Source organism: Ananas comosus, linkage group 11, assembly GCF_001540865.1.
Source record: "Ananas comosus cultivar F153 linkage group 11, ASM154086v1, whole genome shotgun sequence".
Taxonomy (NCBI): domain Eukaryota; kingdom Viridiplantae; phylum Streptophyta; class Magnoliopsida; order Poales; family Bromeliaceae; genus Ananas; species Ananas comosus.
This window is the reverse complement of record NC_033631.1, coordinates 4,286,267-4,308,294: the sequence shown is the minus strand read 5'-3', so window position 1 is coordinate 4,308,294 and position 22,028 is coordinate 4,286,267. Positions and strand designations below refer to the sequence as shown.

General features: G+C 39.8%; 1 protein-coding gene across 9 annotated transcripts in view; it reads left to right on the top strand.

The window, feature by feature from the left end:
• LOC109717836 (tetratricopeptide repeat protein 5-like) overlaps window positions 1-22,028 on the top strand; it is a 119,979-nt gene that overhangs the window by 3,545 nt on the left and 94,406 nt on the right. For all 9 annotated transcript variants that reach the window (XM_020243771.1, XM_020243768.1, XM_020243769.1 and 6 more), the window contains exons 5-8: window positions 10,876-10,965; window positions 14,494-14,588; window positions 14,779-14,832; window positions 14,935-15,072. In XM_020243771.1, the coding sequence (XP_020099360.1) occupies window positions 10,876-10,965; window positions 14,494-14,588; window positions 14,779-14,832; window positions 14,935-15,072 (377 nt within the window). The remainder of the gene's footprint in view (window positions 1-10,875; window positions 10,966-14,493; window positions 14,589-14,778; window positions 14,833-14,934; window positions 15,073-22,028) is intronic.

Here is a 22,028-nt window from a genome sequence, read left to right as displayed (position 1 = left end):
TATCGTTAAATATATTTATGGATAGATCTCACAATATTTCTTAAAAAGTTTAATAAAAAATATTTTTTTCTTCAAATTTTTAATAAATATTTTTAAAAGATTCAAAATTAAAAGAAATTATTGGAGCAAGTGTAGTGCTATTATAGTTAATCTAGTCATCATGCGCTTTATCGTCAAATCAATATAGATGAATCTTGCGAATTCCATAAAAATTTTAAGAAAAAAAAAATTTAATTTTGTATTTTATAATTTTTAAATTCTCAAAAACGGTAAAATCAAAAGAATTTTCAAAGTTAATCTATTTTTAATTTTCATTCTCTATGAGCTATAGTTATATTTTATTTTATATATATAAATAAACCTACCAATATATTAATTGCTGAGTGTAGGAAGCTATACATAGCCAATATTTATATTTATTTTTCTAAATCTTTCAAAATAGCATTTTAAGAGTCTATTGGGAACAAAACAACTAAAAAAAATTGTGCCAAAGCGTGCCACTAGAAGATTACGCGTATCATCGGCACGACAGCATGCCACGTGTCGGCACGAAGGCGTGCCTATGCCGTATTGTGCCAGGCGACAACTGGCACGCTCCGTGCCATGACACTTTAATCATTGGTATAGACTTAACTTGAAAGCTCCAACATTGAAAACAAATCGTCAGCAACGAAGCCCGTTTGTTACTGATAGTATTCTAGTCCAACTGTATATGTGTGTGTGCACATACACGCATATACACACGTACACACACATACATATACACCAGTGTTTGAAAAGGCGCGAGGCGCAAAAAGGCGCAAGACTCTCTTGGATCCTAGGCGCGAGGCGCACTACGAGGCGCGCGCCTCAAGAAGGCGAGGCGCACAGTAATTTAATTTGATATTCTACATTAAAAAAACTCCAAAATAACTATACAAAACTAAAATAACTATAAAAAAGTAAAGAAAACACATGCATATAGGTTCTCAAGTTAAAAAAAATATATTTTGACTTTCAACTTAAAAGTGATTGTGGTGCCAATGTTTTTATTTGGCCTCAAGAAGGAGAAGAGGGCGGTAAAAGGAGAGAGTGGTAGGAGGAGAGGGCGGTAGATGGATTTCATTAGGGTTTTTTTAGGTTTCTTTTANTTTTTTTTATGTTTCTTATAGAATCTTTTACTAAGCTTATCGGGTTAAAACATAAAATTTATACCCGAAACCCAACAACCCGAAAACCTTAATCCAAAATCCAAGAAATATTAAATATGCTGAGGCGCGCGCCTTATGTGCGCCTCGCGCCTCTCCTGAGGCGCGCGCTTCAGCAATAGCGCCTCGCCTCGCTAGGCGCTGAGGCGCGCGCCTCGCACCTAGGCGCTGAGGCGCGCGCCTCAGGCGCGCCTTTTCAAACACTGATATACACACACATATACACGCACGCATACACACACATACGTATGTATGTAGGTTTGTATGTGTATGTGTGTCTATATGCATATGTGTGCGTGTGTGTGTACATACATACCTACATATGTATGTATATATATATATATATATATATATGTACATACATATATCTACATATGTGTATATATAAACATATATACATATATTTATGTCACGCCCGAGGTTACAACGGATGTCCTTGGGTACGCCAATAGACCTGCTGTATGCACGATGACGCACCTCACACATACGAAGCGCGTATAACCAACCTGTCCAAACCAAAAACCAGGAGTGTATATATAATAAAACATCAGAGTCCTAAGCAGTACTACATAACTATAGCTATCACTATACATAAGTCATATGCACAACCAAAAATAAAATACATTTCTGTCTGCCCCTCCGGGCCTAATATGTATAGTTAGCCATATACACATCATGTGGTCCTTCTCTGGTACTCGTCAGGGTAGACGATGCTATCTAGCTTGCGATCCCTTTACTTTGATCAGTGGATGACACTGAGGGCTCTGGAATTAAAACAATAATGAGAGGACATGAGAACTACTAAAAAATAATTCCTAGTGGGTACAGTTGATGGCAACGACGACCTACACCACTAGGTTTATCAGAGGCATCAATAGTAAAAGTTAGACTAAATAAATGATCGCAAGATATATTGAGCTGGAATTAAACATTTGCTATCATGCCTCTATGAATCAATATTGAAAACTATAAAACATATCTCATATGCATCAATTAGAATAACTGACAATAATAAATACCATACTGACCAATCCAACCAACCGACTTATAAGTCCGCTCAAGCTTGTGTCGCACCTCATGTCCAGCCCCCACCACCCTTGGGGTTGTGGTTTGCTCCCATGCATGCACTAAACAACAAATGACTTGCACTGTCTGACACCTTCGAAGTGCCGCGGGGCGCTATCCCAACCAAGTATAAAGTACCACTGAGTCCAATTCGGCCCAACAAGATCATAAATCACATCACCTTTTTATAAATCACACTGTTTATTTGCCCCTCGACACTTTCAGATTATATTTTACTTTCTTGTTCACAGTTCATCCGCCCTTTGGCATTTTCATACTTTTCCACAATTTTCTTGTCCCATGGCACTATTAAATCATAGGAACCCATGTTCACTGTTTAGTCACAATATCTTTTCTACATGTCACTATGTATAACACTGTTTGAAAAGGCGTGCCTAGGCGTGAGGTGCGGGCCTTAGCGCCTCAGTAATAGTGAGGCGTAGCGTTATTGTTGAGGCGCGCGCCTCGGGCGAGGCGCGAAGCGCGAGGTGCGCTTGAGGCGTGCGCCTCACAATATCTAAGTTTTTAGGGATTTTTGGTTCAAGTTTTCGAGTTGTCGGGTTTTGAATTTGCATATTATACTTTAACCCGATAAGATGCTTAAAAAATATTAAAAGAAATCCAAAAAATTCAAGTTTTCAGATTATCGGGTTTTGAATTTGCATCTTATACTTTAAACCCGATATGATACTTAAAAAATCTTAAAAGAAATCTAAAAAATCACTAAAAAAATCAGCTGCTCGCCCCCTCCTCTCCGTCTCTTGTTCTCCCGCATCCTCTCCCTGTCGAGCATCCAACAATAGCTATGCTAGCAGTAGGAAGCAGCGGCAGCAAACCAGCGGTGGCCAGAACAAGCAACCAGTAGCAGCGGCAGTAGGAAAACAGGAAGCAACAGTAGTGACAACTGCAGCAGCGTCAGCAAGTACATAAAATTAAACTACATGCATAGATTTTCTTTACTTTTTGATGGCTATTTTGGGGTTTTTTAATGTAGAACATCAAATTAAATTAGGCTTAGTAAATGTGCGCCTCACCTTCTCGAGCTGCGCGCCTAGCAGTGCACCTCACGCCTAGGCTCCAGGAGAGTCTTGCGCTTCTCCGCGCCTCGCGTCTTTTCAAACACTGATGTATGAATAACAAGACTCAAGAATATACATCTCAAGGAATAGGACACGCAAAATATAGATACAAGGCTCAATATATTGACCATAATAAATAATAAAACTAGCTACGAAAGCATGATAAATAATAAATTTTTTGACTTAAGCAATCATTCATGATACTTACAATTATCTACGAAATCAACATGATTAACTATCTAGGCAAATAATGCATATCAATTAGAAAAATATTCACTAATATTTAAATGCATGATCATTAGATATGAATGACGAAGGTTTTTTTATTTTTTTATTTTTTTGGGCAGACTTAGCTTTGCTATCAATGCGTACAAGATTTGCATATGTCTAAAACTTGACCCAATATGTAAAAGTCACTTATTCATACTAATAGACAATGTGTGTCACGCCCGGGCCCTAGCAGAAGCCTACCCGGTACGCGCACAGACCCACCGTATGCCCGGTGCATACTAGGCGTCTATAATAAACATGTTAGAAATAATACAAAGAGATGGAAACAGCTAACGTGATATCAGAGCATGCATCATAATCTACTCTCTAATAACTAGTAAAAAGGAAAGTAGAACTACAATCATAAACATCTCCAAAGTACATATACATCCCAGTAGCCAAGGAAATATCCACTAAACATGATGGTCTCTGTGCAACAAGGACTTAATCACCTCTCCAACTCAAACAAAAAGAGAGGTGACTACCTGGCAGTGGCAGGAACTCCGAGCTATGTCTAGCTAGACGCTACCCCCTTGCCGCGGTCTCTAGCCTCTCCCGCTGTGGATGGCTCTATAAACAAAAACAACAACAAAATGGGTATGAGAACTATTAGTTAATAGTTTCCGGTGGATAAGCCGCCAATATCAGCGAATTACACCACTAGGTCACTGAGGTATGAGTAGTAAACATGTATAACTAATGAGATAACATGGATAATAAACAAGTAATGAACCATTAAAGCTACTATGCCTCCAATTTCACATGTTATTTAACAAGTATAAAGACTACTCTAATATGAGTAAGCATGTTAATATCATGTCCACTAATATGCACTATCTAGTAGTGGCAGTTAATTAATACATTTGGTTATTTTTACCCAATTTATAAGGACCTATACAAGTGTAGTGCGGCTTGCGCCGTGCCTAATGGCCCCGTGGTAGTAAACATTCCCCACGGCAATCCACTTCGGCGCCCAATCCTGTACGGACGAGCATGATGTCGCGTATGCCAACTCCGGAGTGCCGGCTTGTGGGGAGCGACCCTCACAAGCTTGTGCGAATGAGCACATTGGCAAGCAAGCATGATCCATAATAGAAAGCTCTCGGTCGTCATGTTTATAACATGGTATGTCCTCTAACGACCCATAGGTCGGAGTTTATGTCATAATGTCAAATTCTAGTCATTTAACTAGGCCATATACAACATCATTAAGTTCATGCTAGTTCTATCACATAAATGCCATTTTCAACTTGTCTACACAAGTATACTAAATATCATGTAAAGTATGCTTCACAAGTTTAATGAACAACACTCTCTACTACATAGAGATAAGACTTTGCCATATGTTATATGTATATTTAATACATCCAAAACTTCATTTATAATGCATCTAACATGAGTATGCATGATTTCCAATTTCACAATATTAACAAAGATATAGGGGGAGTTCATCCATTTCGGTGAGGTCAAACCCACCGGATACTCCTCGGACTCCTTCGTTTGCTCAAACGATGATGCCTTTTAGCCTTTTAGCACTCTAACAACAATTCTAAATGAATTAGGAGCTTCTAATAAGCCTCCTACGAAATCCTCAAAATTCAACCCAAAAATAGGTAGAAAATACCTTAAATAGAGAAGAACACTTTTCCACACTCCACTTGAGGTTGGGATGCTTCAATTCCAACCTAAAAGAGAGTTTAACCATCACCAATTAAGTTCTACAAGCTCAGCTAAGAACAATCCCAAATTAAACTCCAATTCTAACATCACAACCAAGAACACATACCGAAGGTGGCGATTAAGTGGCTAGCCTTCAAAAGCTCCAACCAAGCCAACCCTGAGCTAGGGTTGGAGGTTTATTCTCAGAAGTTCTCCCTTCTCTTCCTCAACTCCTCCAAGAACCTCAAGACCAGCTACCATGGAGCAAAGAGGAGAAAAAGAGATCAATTCTACCAATTCCCACAAAAAATGGGAAGGAACTCTAGAGAGAGAAAGAGAAGAGCTCATCCTGGTATTTCTCTGCTCCCAGCATGAGAATGACCAGCTGGGGCGGTTGGGGGATAAACATAGCTGCAAAAAATACCAAAAAATCCCTCACCAACTCAAAAAAACATTATGCCATATTGAGTACCGGTACTGTCACGCCTCGGGACCCAGCGGAAGCCCGCCCGGTGCGTGTCCAGACCCGCCATACGTTTCAAACATATAAGGCGTCTACAATTAAAATGATAAATAAAGCAGTGATAAAAGAACAACTAGGAGTATCAGAGCAGTATAACTAGATTCTACAATAGAGAAATAAACAGAAGGCTACAATCCACTAAAAGAGAACCATAAGGTAGTACAACAAAACCCAAATACAAGTACTGAGAGTAATGCAATGGTGGTCTCTATACATGGTAACAAAACTCTCCCTCACCAAAACACAAAAAGAGAGTAAACTACCTAGGAGCAAAAGCAAGCTCCGCTATCTAGCTACGCGACCCGCTTGCCGCGATCCCGCGCCTCCACCGGTGCTGAAGGCTCTGAAACGAAACCATAAAACAGGGGCGTGAGAACTATTAAATAATAGTTCTCAGTGGACAATTACTGACTTCAGTGAAATGCGCCACTAGGCCTAAAAGTTGAAAAGGGGTAAGTACAAGTATGAAATGAACCATAAGCTACTAGCATGAAAGCTTACTATAACATAATATCTCTACTTAGCAGGAATTTGCATAAGTAATAAAGCTACGGTAACATGAATGTATATAAGTATAACTAACATAATGTCCACAAGCTAAATAGTAAAATGTCATTGTATACTAAGTTACCAATGTTCCAATCCTGTAGGACCTACCCGTGGGTAGTCCGGCCTGCGCTGTGCCTAATGGCCCCGTGGTAGTCAATATTCCCACTCTAGGAATGAGCCTCTCCCATAGCATCCCATTTCGGCGCCCAATCCCGCACGGGCGAGCATGTGTCGCGATGGCTATCTCTCGAGTGCCGGCTTGTGGGAAGCGACCCTCACAAGTATGTGCGAATGAATACAATGGCAAGCAAGCGTAAAAGTCCGTCTCAAGTCTCAAGTTATCATGTCTAAAATATGGAATGTAGCAAATATCTCAATGGCCTATCACTATGTCATCATGTCTAAAACATGGAATATAGTTGATGTCACAATGGCCTATCACTATGTCTGTACGTTGCAGTTTAACAGTTTACTAGTTCGGTGCCCCTTTATGGCACCTTTGTTCACTTTGTCCAAACATGAGTTAGGAGTTCAAGTGTACACAATTCTAGTTCTTTTCTCACATGAGACATGTTTCCATCTTGCAATAAGAATACTTTTCACATGCATGCATAATACACATATGGCTCTACTATATAGAGTTGAATTTTCATGATACATAACACATACATTTTAAGTATTCTAAAATTCATAAAAATCCTATCTAGTATGAATATGCATGCATTTCGATGAAACGACAAGTACAAATTACATAGGAGACATTTCTCCCCTATTCCATGAAGTCAAACCCACCGTGACTCTTGCAACCCTTCGTTTCGCCGAACGAGGTTGCCCACTATCCTAGCACCCTAAAGGTAAGGAAAAGAGAGATACACGAACGTTACGAACAATCCTAAGATCGATCATTAACCAACTCAAGCAAAAGGGCGAAAACTCACCGAATGCGAAGGAAACTCTCTCAGTCTCCAAATAGGAGTTAGAGTCCTTCTAATCCAACCTAAACAAAAGTTCTAAACCAATCAATTTGGTTCCAAAAGCCTCAAATCCAAAATCCCCAAAAGAAACCCTAAGTTCCAATTCTAGGGTTTCATTTAGTTAAATCTACCAAAATAAGAATCAAAGAGGGGATTAAGCCTACCAACCTCAAATGAAGCTCCCAACAAGGCTTCAAGTCCTCCAAGGTTGAAGATCTTCCTCCAAAAGAGCTCCAACAAAAGCTTCAAGCTTCTCCCATGGTGAAATCCCAACAAGAAGCAAGAAAAAGCAAAGAGGAAGAGATCAAAACTTGCTAAAATCCATCAAAAATAGAGAAGAAATCAAAGAGAAGGCTCACCTTGATCTCCACAGGTTAGGGCTCATAGAGCTCTCTAAGGGGGTTGGGGTGGTACATATAGAGTTTGCAACAATTGCAAAAACACCCATCAACAAAAACAGCATTCTCTGCAAAGTGTACCGGTACACGGGAAAGCGTATCGGTACAAATCCAGTGTACGCGCGAACCCGAGGCTCGGGTTGGCAGAAAAACCTATTTGTACCGATACAACCGTGTAACCGGTACACTTTCTGTACTGGTATAACTATCAAGGTGTACCGGTACACAGCCCAGCAAAATGTAATCCAAGAGCAGCCTAAGTCCATCACTTTGGTGATCTTAGCGCTACTTTAAACACTATAATTCTCGGGATACGAGCCATAGGTCGGAACACTGTCAACGACCCTCCAGAATATCTGAAAAAATTCGGAACACTGATCAAACTCTCGAACCTCGTAATTTGTAAAGGTCCAGTGTGTTACAGGTACTCGAGGTGGAGTACTGGTACCCGACACTCAAACATGCAAAACCCGAGCGCGGGATCTTCGGGTTTAATACAATGTACCGGTACTAGCCCGATGCAATACCGGTATCCAGCCCAGTACCGGTACTCACCGACTCAGTACCAGTACTCAACACCCACATCTCAAACCCGAGAGCAATCTATTCTAGCAACCCCCTGGGGTTCCGGTACCCCACTCAGGTACCGGTACTCAACGCTCATAACCTGCAGTTTGAAGGTTTTTAGTGTCAGTAATCCGTTCTCGCACGCTTAGGGCTTAATTTGGTGTCGGTACACAACCACCAACCCTCAAAATAGCTAGAATGGTTCTAAATACTATTCTTACACTGGAACCTTGCAATTTGCTAAAGTTCAGTGTACTACAATGTGGGTGCATAGATTGAATTTTAGAATAGTGGAAAATGCTTTGGTTTTGGTTGGAAATGTGCTAAATAATAAATTTTAGAATTTCAGCCCAGGGTGGCTGGACTACCTTATTGGGCATATAAATGATTCATCTATTAGTCATTTACATAATTTTATTCTTTTTGTCTCATTTGGTTGGTAGTAGTAGCTCAAAGATGTTATGTATTTTGTAGAAGTAACATAGAATTTCACTTTACTGTAGAAAATTGCTATGCATCAAGTTTCATTATAATTTTACTAACTATTAACCGTAGATGATAGAAGTAGAATACAAAATTTATATGAAAGGAACTTAATGTACTTCAGATTTAGGTTTTCCAAGAATTCAAAAGAATGAAATTTAAAAGCTGGAATGAGAATCTTGTTGGACTTCCACAGAATGCAAATTTTTGTGATTATTTATGATCTTAAATTAATAAAAAGATTGATAACTCTAAGAACAATATATACTTCTTAAAATCAGCCCTTAATACTAGCTACTAAGATCAATATATGATGAGGAAACTTCAAATACCCCCCCGTGGTTTCGCACTTTCTCACTTTAGTACCCTGTGGTTTAAAGTGTATCAAGTTAGTACCCTGTGGTTTCGCACTTTCTCACTTTAGTACCCTATGGTTTCAAGTGTATCAAGTTAGTACTCTGTGGTTTCATTTTTGTATCAAGTTAGTACCCTGTGGTTTCAATTTTCTCTTTTTATTATTTATTTCGGGGTATATAATTTAATGAAATATTAAACCACAGGGTACTAAAGTGAGAAAGTGCGAAACCACAGGGTACTAACTTAATACACTTTAAACCACAGGGTACTAAAGTGATAAAGTGTGAAACCATAGGATACTAACTTGATACATTTTAAACCACAGGGTACTAAAGTGAGAAAGTGCAAAACCACGGGGGGGTATTTGAAGTTTTCCCATATATGATAATATTATTACTGCATAAACTGTAGAAATAACGTAAAAATAATGCAATGCTACTTGGAATGAGGTTGTTTCATATCCCAAGAATTACCAGACAAATAATTAGCTTCAAGTGAACTCAACAATCACATTATTGGGGATTGAGGGTCATGACCTATGTCATTCCAAAGCTTTATGTGGTCAAAACTAGGAAGATTAATTGTTTTACCAGTAAAATTTCATGGAGTAATGTTCATAAAAAAGTTTTCTATTTAGTAATTTGGTTGTATTTTTAATGAAGGGATGTTTGTTTGTCTTATGGTTGAAGATACTTGTTTACTATTAATGCCTTGTTGTTGGCAGGGTAGTTGTAGACTAAAAAAATATAGCGATAAATAAAGAAAGGATAGAGGAAATGAGAGAGAGAGGAGAGAGGAGAGAGAGAAAAAGAGGGAGAGAAATAGAGGAAAGAGAAAGGATAGAAATAATAAGGAAAAAGAATAGAAAGTGGTGGAGAGAGAAAAGTAGGAGATGAGGAGAGAGAAAGAGAGGAGAAAGAGAAGGGAGATAAAGGGTGGAGAGAAAAATAAGACAAAAAGGGAGAAAAGAGATGAAATAGAAGAAAACTAGGAAATTAGGAGGAGAGAGAAAAGAGGAAAGAGGAAGTGAGGGGACTCAAAGATAATAGAAAAGGAGAAGAGAGAAGTATGATTAGGAAAGGAAAAGGAGAGAAAGAAGAGAAAAAAGAGAGAAAAATAGGAAAAATGGAGACAAAAGGAACAGAGAGGCGAAAAAGAAGTACAGAGCAAAAAAGGAGAGAGAGAGGATAAAGAGAAAGTAGGAGAGAAAAAAATAGGAGATAAAATGCAGAGAGAGAAAATGAGGAAAAAAAGAGGAGAGAGAAAAAGAGAGTAGAGAAAGAGATGGAAGAGAAAAGGAGGAGAGAGAGAGAGAAGAGAGCAAGAATGGGAGGGCCAAACTTGTATAGGATTTTGTCATTGTCAGAAATTTGACTCATTTTCCCTTCTTTTAACTTAGGCATCATATTCACATGAGCATTAATACAACACATGTATCATGAAGAAAAGGACTGAAATGGTTGATCATGACAACACATCATTGTATCATGAAGAAAAAGACTGAAATGGTTGATTACGACAACACATCGTTGTATCATTATGGCATTTTTGAAGACATCTCGAGGAATTTATTTGCGTTAAAATTGAATGTTGTACTTTTCAGAAATAATGTTTTTAATTATCTTATCGTGCTCTTGACAGAAATTGCTGGATTACTTTGTTGTGATAGAAAATATAACATGGTTAAATTATTCATGTAGAATTTTACTTGCAGTCGTTATATTTGGGAATCTTGATCCTTTTGTTTTATAATTCTTCTTACAGGTGCAGAAAATCATGCCCTATTAGTAGAAGAAAGTATCAAACATGCAAAAGAAGCTGTGATGTTGGATATTAAAGATGGAAATTCATGGTGTAAGAATCTATCAAATTTTTCTGCTTCAGATGAAAAACATGTGTGGTTGATGTGTATTTGTTGGCAACTTACGTGGTGTTTGCGTTGTTTGGCTTTTGAATGATATTTTCTTTCATTGTCAAAAGCATGTATATAATGGCATATAGTATATACAGAAACAGAAAGCCTTGAAAGCATTTGAATCCTATTATTTACTAATGCATATTTACTTCAGTCTACAGTGGACATATTGCTTTATAGACTACTGTTGACATATAGGATAATTAACTACCTAAACCCTATATCCTAATAAACTAGTCATTCTCTGTGGCTTTGTTACCTATTAACTTATGCTACTGTAATTTTATTCATTTGATGATCAACTCAGAAGGAAGATTAATAGATCCTCTTGTAATAGCAAAGTTTGTAACCTCTTTTGAAACCTCTGATGAGAAAGTCGTAGGCGAAAGCGGGCCAAACACCCATACGAATGAAAAATGAGAGAGCAATCTTATCCATTTCGAGATAGTTGCTACCTATATGTTAATTTTTCATTTACTACAATAAACCCACTATTCCAAGCGACCCTACTTTTTTGATTAATCGCCTGCTCACTTAGAATATCGGGGAATCTCTATTTAGCTTGTTAAACGGCTGAAGAGCTGCTACGGTGGGGGAATCGGACTTATCCATGGTTAGTCAACATAATTGCATAGGCCCTGAAGCCCAGGTAGCTCGGCATGGGAGGAAAGGAATATCTCAGAACTATCTATTAGAAAGTGATTTCAAATGATTTTATCTAGTACCAGTGAAACTTATTTTGGCGAGATTAAAGTTCCGCAGATTAGATTCCGATCAAGGTCTCTTATAGTTGGAAATAAAGAGAAGGAAAGCTGAAAAGTTAAAAGAAGGCCAGCCATGTGAGATGAATTAGACTGCATCAAACATTAGGTAAAATTGTATGGAACTAACCTGAGCTCTTGGTGGTTGGAAAGAATTTAGATTTCACTACCAAGTACCAACCTTTCAAATTTATTGATATGCAACCTGAGAAATTGTTGTAGACACCTAAGGTATCCAAACATTCGTGTGCTGTTCCTCCATGTGTTTGATTGATGTCGTGCTATTAAAATAGCCACCTAATTCTTGGGTAGGGAAAATTGCAGCTCATTTGATAATGGATATTGAGCATTTTAGATGTGATGGAGGACGGATAAATGTGTGGTCCACGGATGTATCGGGTGCTGGGAATAATTACTGAGAGCCATCAAATTACTCAAATCAGACGGATTGAAACTTTTGGTAGTAAAATGTAGTATTTAACACCACCTAATTGAGTTCATTTCTAAACTAGTAGTTGCGAGTTGCAACACCTTGTCACTACCAAAATAAAGTCAGATAGTGCCAATCAAGATATTGAGCAACGAAGATGGTTGGATGCAGAGGGAGATAATACCTTAGTTCATACCAAGATATGATAGTAGATAATGATATTTTTTATTTGTCCATCTAAAGATTGTAATCCTTTCTTAGTCACAACCATCAAGAAAATGGAATATCTGATATGCTGTCAGCCTCGCGTAGTGCTGGATACAAAGGTGTTTTAGATTGGGAGTAAGGATCCAAACAATCAAATATGGGAAACCTGACCCCTACTTGGCTGCGAATGTAAACAGATAGACAACTTCCATAAATTAGAGTTCTATATCAATTCCTAGTTTTGTAAGAAAGTACATCTTCCTTCTAGTGTGGACTTTGGATCTGTAGATGATTAAAAATGAATACCAATGATTGTGTAAGCATGTATAAGCAAGATGTTGCCTTGCTATGGCACATGAAGTTGGAGAGAAAGAGTAGTCTTTTGACTGCTGAAAGCATCTGTCTTCACTTATAGAAAAATAATGTACCATTAAAATGGTTCTAGTGTGTCAGGTGCCCAGGAATAATTAAAGAGTTTTAGGAGGTGGGGGCCTACGATGAGGCCACTTTTAGAAGCTTCAGTTACAACTTTCAATGCTATATTTTACTCATCTCCAAACTTTTTTTTCTTTTAAACTTCCATACTCATTTCCAAGTTTCTTCTTTGGAATTTGACTTTTATTGAGTCTTAGGACGTGAGGTCTTAATGCCAAGTTTAAGAGGTACAGATCATCTTTTTTTACTGTTTAATTTCACCCAGATGATGTCACACTAGGTTAGATTTGCCTTTAATTGAGTCCAGTTAAGTTTGAGCTCTAGTTGTGCTTTACCTTTTCTAACTTTCTGAACATTTAGACCAAACTATTGTCATTATCTTTTTGAATAGTTAGAACAAGGAAAAGATGGTTGTTTAGTTTGTTAGAAGCTAGTTTATGTTGAATAAATTTTCTGATTGAGGTATCTAAACTGAGTAAACTGACCTTATTGTCCAGGTGCAATATCTACCTAGCATAAGATATGGTTGGTTGGGATATTTCGTATCCAACTAATTCTGGATAATCTAAGAATAAATCGTATACTACAAGTCTATACAAGGTGTATAATATCTTCACTTAATATGTGAATTGATTAATGGATATTCTCTTTTCGGCTGTGGACCATCTATTCTCTTCTCTCTGTTCCTAACTCTGTTTCTCTTTGTAGCTCAAGTCTTCCTAATCCACATCATCTGTTTGTTTTGTCCTTGCAATTTGAGTTGTCCAGCTTTTGGCTTTGAATAATTTGTCTTATGTCTGGTTTCGAAACTTACAGCTCTTTTTGATACGCTATTATTGTCCTATGGCAGTGCTATGATTATGTGAGAAATAGTTTGGAATAGATGTTAGAAAGTAATCCATAGATATTTGTGCGTAGCTGCTTATTTTTTATCAGTATTTTTCTGCTTTCTAATGTGTATCGAGGTGTGATAACCATTATAATCCAAGCATTCTTTTTCTGCTCTCTAATGTGTATGTTGGTGTGATGAGGAAGAAAGGTGTTATTCAGATTTCAGTTTTTGTTTTCTGCCACAGTAGTCTGGAAAACTAAAACGGGTGTTGTTCCTTAAGTACGTAAAACCATATCTGACAGAAAAGTATTCTACATGTGAACTAAACACTTGGAGAACTCATTTTCAGACTGGGAACTGTTTTTGGGCCTATTTTATGTGCAACCCAACACCTCTTACAGATCAACCTCCCAGCAGACAACATAAAAGGATCAAAATAATACTTGGGAAAATTCATGGTTATGGAGATGTTTATCTGGTTGGTCTAAAAAGCGAGCCCAAATGTTTTATATTAAGGAAGAAGAAAAAAATTTCCTTGCTCTTGATGAAGTATAAAATTCTTCTGTTTTTCTGTAAGAATTTTACTTCTTCCTTGTTGGATATTTGATTGTTTTCTAAATGTGCTTTTATTAAGTTTCCTTATATACATTTCTGTGTGTTGTTGTGAACCAATAAATGGTCCATATGGATCATTGTAACTTCTGCTTGTTGTGTTCCCTGTTACAAGCTGATTTGGTTGATATAAGTATACAACAGACCCCTACATAGTATGTTGAGCTGAATTACTTGATTCTACTTCCAGACAATCTTGGAAATGCATGTCTTACAAGTTTTTTCATGACTGGAGCCTGGGATCACACTACACTTCATCAATCACTGAAAGCATATCAAAATGCTGTAAGATCGTGTTCTTTTTGCCCCTTTTTTTGGCTTCTGCAAATCATTTTAAAGAACGAAACCTGTGACTCTGACAATTTTCGTGTGGCAATCAGATCTTTTATATTTGTAAAAGCAATTAGATCTTTTTTGTTTGTAAAAGAAAATATTTCATTATTAATTTGCACTTAAAGGATTGGTTTTCATGCAGGAGAAGGATGAAATGATGAAATCATATCCAGACCTTTATTTCAACAGTGCTACTGTAGGTGTTCAAAACATTTCGTTTTTTTTTGCCCTTGCTATTTTATGAGATTAGACTACCAATTGTTGTAGTTGAGTATGTTATTTTTTGCTCTTTCTTCAGGCAAACAAGTATCTTGAAAATTATGAAAGGGCTCTTCATGGATTTGAAGCTGCGGCTTTAAAGGATCCAGGCCTTGGTGCAGATGAGGAAGTTAAAAAGATAGTAACTCTTCTAGACAAGCTAGAGGGCTCGATGAAGGTAACAAATACTTGTATGAAAACTGCATCCTTTGTATGATGCAGAAGGTTCGCTAATCCTCGAGTTCGCAGCCATGCTCAATAAAGATTAATTTTTATAGTATTAAACATATAATTACTAAGATAGTTGGCATAATCTTGCAGAAATTGTTAGTTTTTTTAGTGAAAGAGTTTAAAGCTTGGATTGTCTTTCATTTCTCAAGGAATATACAAATTATTCTAACTAGTGAAGGAGTCCACGCTTTGCAGCGGATAGATATCAACAGAAAACGTAAAATTTTGTATTCAAACATAAAATCACAATATTTATTCTAGTAAATGTATGCTGTCAGACAAATAATTGAGTAGGAATAATAATAAATATGCTAAAGAGAATAATCAATTCTTAAATTAAGACCTAAGTGGCGTTTGGTTGGACTTAAAACTGTAAAAAATAGTTTTTCGTGGAAAAAAATTTGGATAGCACTACCCACTTCGTAGTGATGCCGGGAGACTACAACCTAAGTCTCGCGATTTATAATCGCCTATTTCTCTCAACCCTCGGCAAACGAAGCGGAAATAGGGTTTTTCCCCAATATCTCGACGTAGACTCGTCGGAATTCCAATTCGAGTCTCCCAACGCGTCGGTTTATCCACCAATTAGGGCTACAAGAGATTAAACCTAAGTTAGATCCCAATTCCACAAAAATCCTAATTTAACCCTAGGGTTTCCATTATTACCACATATCCACTATTTCTTGGAGATTCATGAACCAATCTACCATAACATCTTCTAGATACAACAACTAGAAGAGATTAACCAAAACCCTAGCTTACAACCACAAGAACTCACCTCAAGTTCTAGTTTCCTCTTTCACTCAAGCACAAGAGCTAGCTTCACCCCTAAGCAAGCTTCTTCTCCACCAAGCCCCTCTCTTGGAGCAAACCCTAGTGAGTGAAGGAGAGAAAATGAGAGAGTAGAGAGACTTAGAGAGAGAAAGAGGGTTTTCTCTTTGGTTGGTGGTGTGAGAGAAATGAGAGCTAAACCACAAAGCACCCACATATAAACACTTCCCACATGCACAATTGCAGTTAGCCCCCCTCACACAACAAAGGCTAACCAACCCTGGCATTTCACGCGTACGGGGTCCGGACCTTGCACTCAGGGTCCGGACCCCGAGAGCATTTCCAGCACAAAAAGGCTTGGAATTTTTCCAGCTTGCTCTCCATGGTCCAAACCACTTATCTAATGTGTTCCGAAGCACTCGGAATAATTAATGGACCTCACCACCTTGTCCACTACCACACTTCAGTCAATTTGACGTAAGTTTGGTACAACTCGTCGGGGATTCGGTATGTTACATTTCCCACTCCTTAAAAATAGTTTCGTCCGCGAAACTTAAACCCATACCTTAGCTCATCTACTCAAATAGATGAGGATAGGTCTCACGCATTGCCTCCTCGAGTTCCCAAGTGGCTTCATGCCTCGCATGATTGCTCCATTGAACTTTAACATACGGAATTGTACGATTCCGCAATTCCCTCACTTCACGAGCAAGGATGAACACCGAAAGCTCATCATAAGTCATATCCTTGTGTAACTCCACCGGGTCATACTCCAAAACATGAGAGTTATGGATATACTTGCGGAGATTAGATACATGAAATACGTTATGAACTCCCGCAAGCCTTGGTGGTAACGCAAGTCTATACGCCATCGCGCCCACACGCTCTAGAACCTCATACGGTCCAATGTATCAAGGACTAAGCTTCCCCCGAATCCCAAACTGTTTTACACCACGCATGGGTGATACCTTCAAGAACACACGGTCTCCAACCGCGAACTCAAGATTCTTTCCGTGCTTATTAGCATAACTCTGCTGTCGTGACTGTGCTATCAATAACTTCTGGCGAGCAAGGCGAACCTTTTTTTCCATCTCTCGGAGCATATCAGGACCAAAGGTGACTCTCTTATCCACCTCGCTCCAATGAATAGGAGGGCGACACTTCCTTCCATAAAGTGCCTCGAATGGCGCCATCGCAATACTCTCTTGGTAGCTGTTATTATATGCAAACTCGGCCATCGGCAAATACTCATGCCGCCCACCCTTATAATCGAATACACACGTCCGAAGCATGTCCTCAAGAATTTGAATCGTTCTCTCCGATTGACCATCACTCTGAGGATGAAATGCCGTACTAAAGTCGAGCGGTGTGCCCAGAGCGTCTTGCAAGCTCTTCCAAAAGTGAGATGTGAATCGGGGGTCTCGATCCGATACTGTAGAAGATGGAACCTCATGCAATCTCACAACCTCATGGAGATACACCTGCGCCAACTTATCCCCGGACCAAGTGGTATGGATCGGCAAGAAATGAGCCGACTTCGTCAAACGGTCTACTACCACCCGAATAGCATCATGTTCAGCTTGCGATCGGGGTAGACCGACCACAAAATCCATCGCTATATCTTCCCACTTTCAAACGGGAATAGATAAGCTTTGCAACTTCTTCGCTGGAAATCGGCGCTCCGCCTTAAACTTGTTAGCAGGTTAAACATTGCGCCACAAATTTTCCAATCTCTTTCTTCATTTCCGACCACCAATAATGCACTGAACTTTCAAGTGTTTGTACATTTTAGTGCCGCCCGGGTGCACACTATAAGGGGACTGATGCGCTTCTTGCAATATAGCCTTTCGAATATTCTCATCCTTGGGCACACACCTACAGTCCCGATCACTATGGATCAATCCCGGGACACAATTTACCAAATGCGAGAATTCTCGGTTGTACTTCTGCACGGTTCGGCTTCCTTGCCTCAACTTGCGAAAGTCCTCATTCATTTTCCACTTATCACTATCGGGGAAGTACTCCATTAGTAGCAACCCTCGAAATTCCTCCCAAGTCATCGAAGGAAGATTCGAAAATCGGTTCTTCTTAACTCGCGTCCACCACAATCGAGCCGACTTCTCGAAGCAGTGCGCGGCTAAATAAACCTTATCGGTTCTTCTTAACTCGCGTCCACCACAATCGAGCCGACTTCTCGAAGCAGTGCGCGGCTAAATAAACCTTATCGTTTTCCAACATATAGATATCCTCGAATAACGCCTCCATAGCGGTAAGCCACGCCTCCATTACCCAAGGGTCTGCCACTTCCCCATCGAAAGTCGGAGGGTTGAACTGCTTAAAGGCCGTCAATACCGCCAATGACCGCTCCTGCTCGGCCTCTAGTGCCTCCGGATCAAGGGCCGAAGAACCCGAAGTCGTCGGAGGAATGACCGTCACCGGCGTCGCCGCCACCGCAGGAGTTGGTGCTATAGGTGCAGGCGGGTCCTGACTCACAGGTGCAGCTGTCGCCACCTGTTGAGACACCAACTCATGGAGCGTCCCGATCTGCTCCTCCTGCCGCTGCATAGCCCCAGCCAATGCGGCCACTTGGGCTCGCAACTCATGAACTTCATCAGACCCAGATTGCTCGGGCATCTCAAGAGGTGATGCCGGAGTGGATCTCGTCGTCGGACGTTGAGTCGGTGCTATCGTCTCCTGAAACGTAGCACCCACATTAGTACTCGACGCATGTGACACACACGTTGCAACTATATATCCCAACCAACAACCAAATCAGGCGAAAGCAATCAAGCGTACTTGTCCTCATCTCTCGGCATTATGTTGTCGGCCGCCCAACATAATCCCTCAAGTTGAGAATAAATAACCACTTGGATTTATCTCTAATTACCATTAGAGACGTACTACCAACTAACCCAATCCACCAAGCTTTCGCTATATGAGCCAAGTCCACGTTACTCGTCTCCTATAATCCTTAAGGTCTCCAATCATAAGATCCCTAAGTCCATCCTATACTTTCACTTTCACCGCTCTGATACCATTATATCTGTCACGCCCTGCGACTGCCAATTTGGCCGGCTCGGGTACGTTCACAGATGCCGAACGGACAGAACCTCCCCTATCCGCCCAAGGCTCCACCAACATGTATAGCAATTCATACAAGATAGAGTTCGAGTATACATGGCTTGCACGAGGGCAAGCAACAACCACAACAATTGAAAGTACTACTACTATTACATCCATACATGTAATTTGATTTCATTTAACCAAATACAAGCTTGTCACATATTACATTCTTTCACAATTACATCATTTGTCATTTACCAAAACATATGGATTTACAACATTTACATCCTACTTTCATCATATACAAAAGATGATAATAAACATGGTACAAAACTATACTCGGGTAGCCGCTATCTAGGGCGCGATGCCCTTGCTGCGATCTTCGACCGCCCCACTCATGCTAGGATCTGCAAGGTTAGTAGTATGAGAACTACTAAAAGTTTCCAGTGGGTTCGGCCGCCGACCCCGCCGACTCGCTCACTATGTTTACTCAGGCATATGTAGGAAAATGATACATAGATAGCAAACCAAACTAATGCTACTACAATGCCTGAACAAGTACTGAATCAACAAGTAATATAATCATGATGCGTGCATTTCATTTCCACCTTTACCATTACCCAATCATCTTGGTTAACTCTCGGTTAACCTCAACTCACCAACCAAATCCCTTTTCTGTCGAGGAGAATTCCGCTACAACCCGACGGGAACGTCTACTGGGGAGAATTCCGCTACAACCCAGTTGGTGACCACTCCGGAGCTCACCGCTTGAGGGGGGGCTACCATCCTCCAGCACATAGACCAACTGTGAGTATAATCCAATCCTCAACTTTGAGGATACCTTGCCACTATTGCCACAATGCTCATAAGGTTCTACCTTGTCTAGCATATCATGTTTTCAGGTGCTAATCATACCCGCTAATGTCAATGTCACCTTTGTTTACTAATGTCATAGGCCAACATCCAATTCATACATTTATAGGGTTTCTATATGCACGGTCCATTATCTATTCATGTGTTCATTTACATTGAAAGCATACAAGAGATTCCTAACCATAGCCACATATCCCAATAACCCTACCATGCATGGATATCACAATACACATATATGCTTAAGAAAAGCGACATAGACATAATGAGAAATTCGATGATTTCGGATAGCACTCCCCACCTCATAGGAATGCCGAAAGGCTGCAACTCAAGTCTCGCAATTTATGGTCGCCTATTTCCCTTGACCCACGGCAAACGAAGCTGAAATAGGGTTTTTCCCCAATATCTCGACGTAGGCTCGTCGGAATTCCAATGAGTCTCCCAACGCGTCGGTTTATCCACCAATTAGGGCTACAAGAGATCAAACCTAAATTAGATCCCAATTCCACAAAAACCCTAATTTAACCCTAGGGTTTCCATTATTACCAAATATCCACTATTTCTTGGAGATTCATGAACCAATCTACCATAACATCTTCTAGATACAACAACTAGAAGAGATTAACCAAAACCCTAGCTTACAACCACAAGAACTCACCTCAAGTTCTAGTTTCCTTCTCCACTCAAGCACAAGAGCTAGCTTCACCCCTAAGCAAGCTTCTTCTCCACCAAGCCCCTCATTTGGAGCAAACCCTAGTGAGAGAAGGAGAGAAAGGGAGAGAGTAGAGAGACTTAGAGAGAGAAAGAGGGTTTTCTCTTTGGTTGGTGGTGTGAGAGAAATGAGAGCTAAACCACAAAGCACCCACATGTAAACACTTCCCATATGCACAATTGCAGTTAGCCCCCCTCACACAACAAAGGCTGACCAACCCTGGCATTTCACGTGTACGGGGTCCGGACCTTGCACTTAGGGTCCGGACCCCGAGAGCATTTCCAGCACAAAAAGGCTTGGAATTTTCCCAGCTTGCTCTCCATGGTCCAAACCACTTATCTAATGTGTTCCGAAGCACTCGGAATAATTAACGGACCTCACCACCTAACACTTCAGTCAATTTGACTTAAGTTCGGTACAACTCGGCGGGGATTCGATATGTTACGCCCGGTGCGTATCCAGACCCGCCATATGCCTACAATATAAGGTGTCTACAACAATACTAGAAATAAAACGAGAGTATAGAAACTAGTATGATATCAGAGCATAAAAACAACTAATCTCTAGAGACAAGTAGAGAATAAATGAGCTAAACATCTCACATAAACCATGAAGTAATAGGTACAATACCAGATCCAAATACATAGTACTAGATACAAAAGTGGTGGTCTCTACACAAAAGGTACAAAATGTCTTTCTCTCCAACTAATACAAAAATAGAGATAAACCACCTAGTGGAAACACCGCTCTATCTAGCAAGAGGGGACTCCCTTGCCGCGATCCCTAGCCTCTTCCGGCGTGGATGGCTCTGTAAACAAAAATATCAACAAAATGGGAATGAGAACTATTAGTCAATAGTTCCTAGTGGGTAAGCCGCCGACATCAGCGAAACCCTTCGTTTGCGCGAACGGAGTTGTCCACAAGTCCTTTAGCTTTCTAACAAAAATTTCAAGAGGGTTAGGGGCTTCGAACGAATACCCCACGAAAATTCTCAAAAATCAAGCCGTAAATAGGTGAAAAATGCCTTTACTCAAGAAGAACTTGATCAAAGTCCCAATCGAAGCTACACAGCTTCTAATCCAACCTAAAAGAGAGTTCTACACTCATCAATTTAGCCCCAAAGGCTACATATCGAAAACCCTCAAAAGAAACCCTAGTTTTCAAAAACTAGGTTTACAACCCAAAAATACTCCCCAATCATGATTTAAGGAAGCAATCAAAGCTACTAACCTTTTTAGAGCTCCAAACCAAGCTAAGTTGATGCTAGGGTTGGAGATAATTCCTCAAGCAAGCTCTAATCCTCAAGTCCAAGGCTTCTCCAAGGTGGAAGAACCAACACCAAGCAAAAAAGAGAAGAGAGAAGAAATCAATCCACCATAATCTCTATTAATAGAGAAGAAATCTAGAGAAGAAGAGAAAAGGGAAGCTCACCCTTTTTTTCTAAGTCCTCAACCCAAAGGCCGAGTAGAAAGGAGGTGGGGTTTATA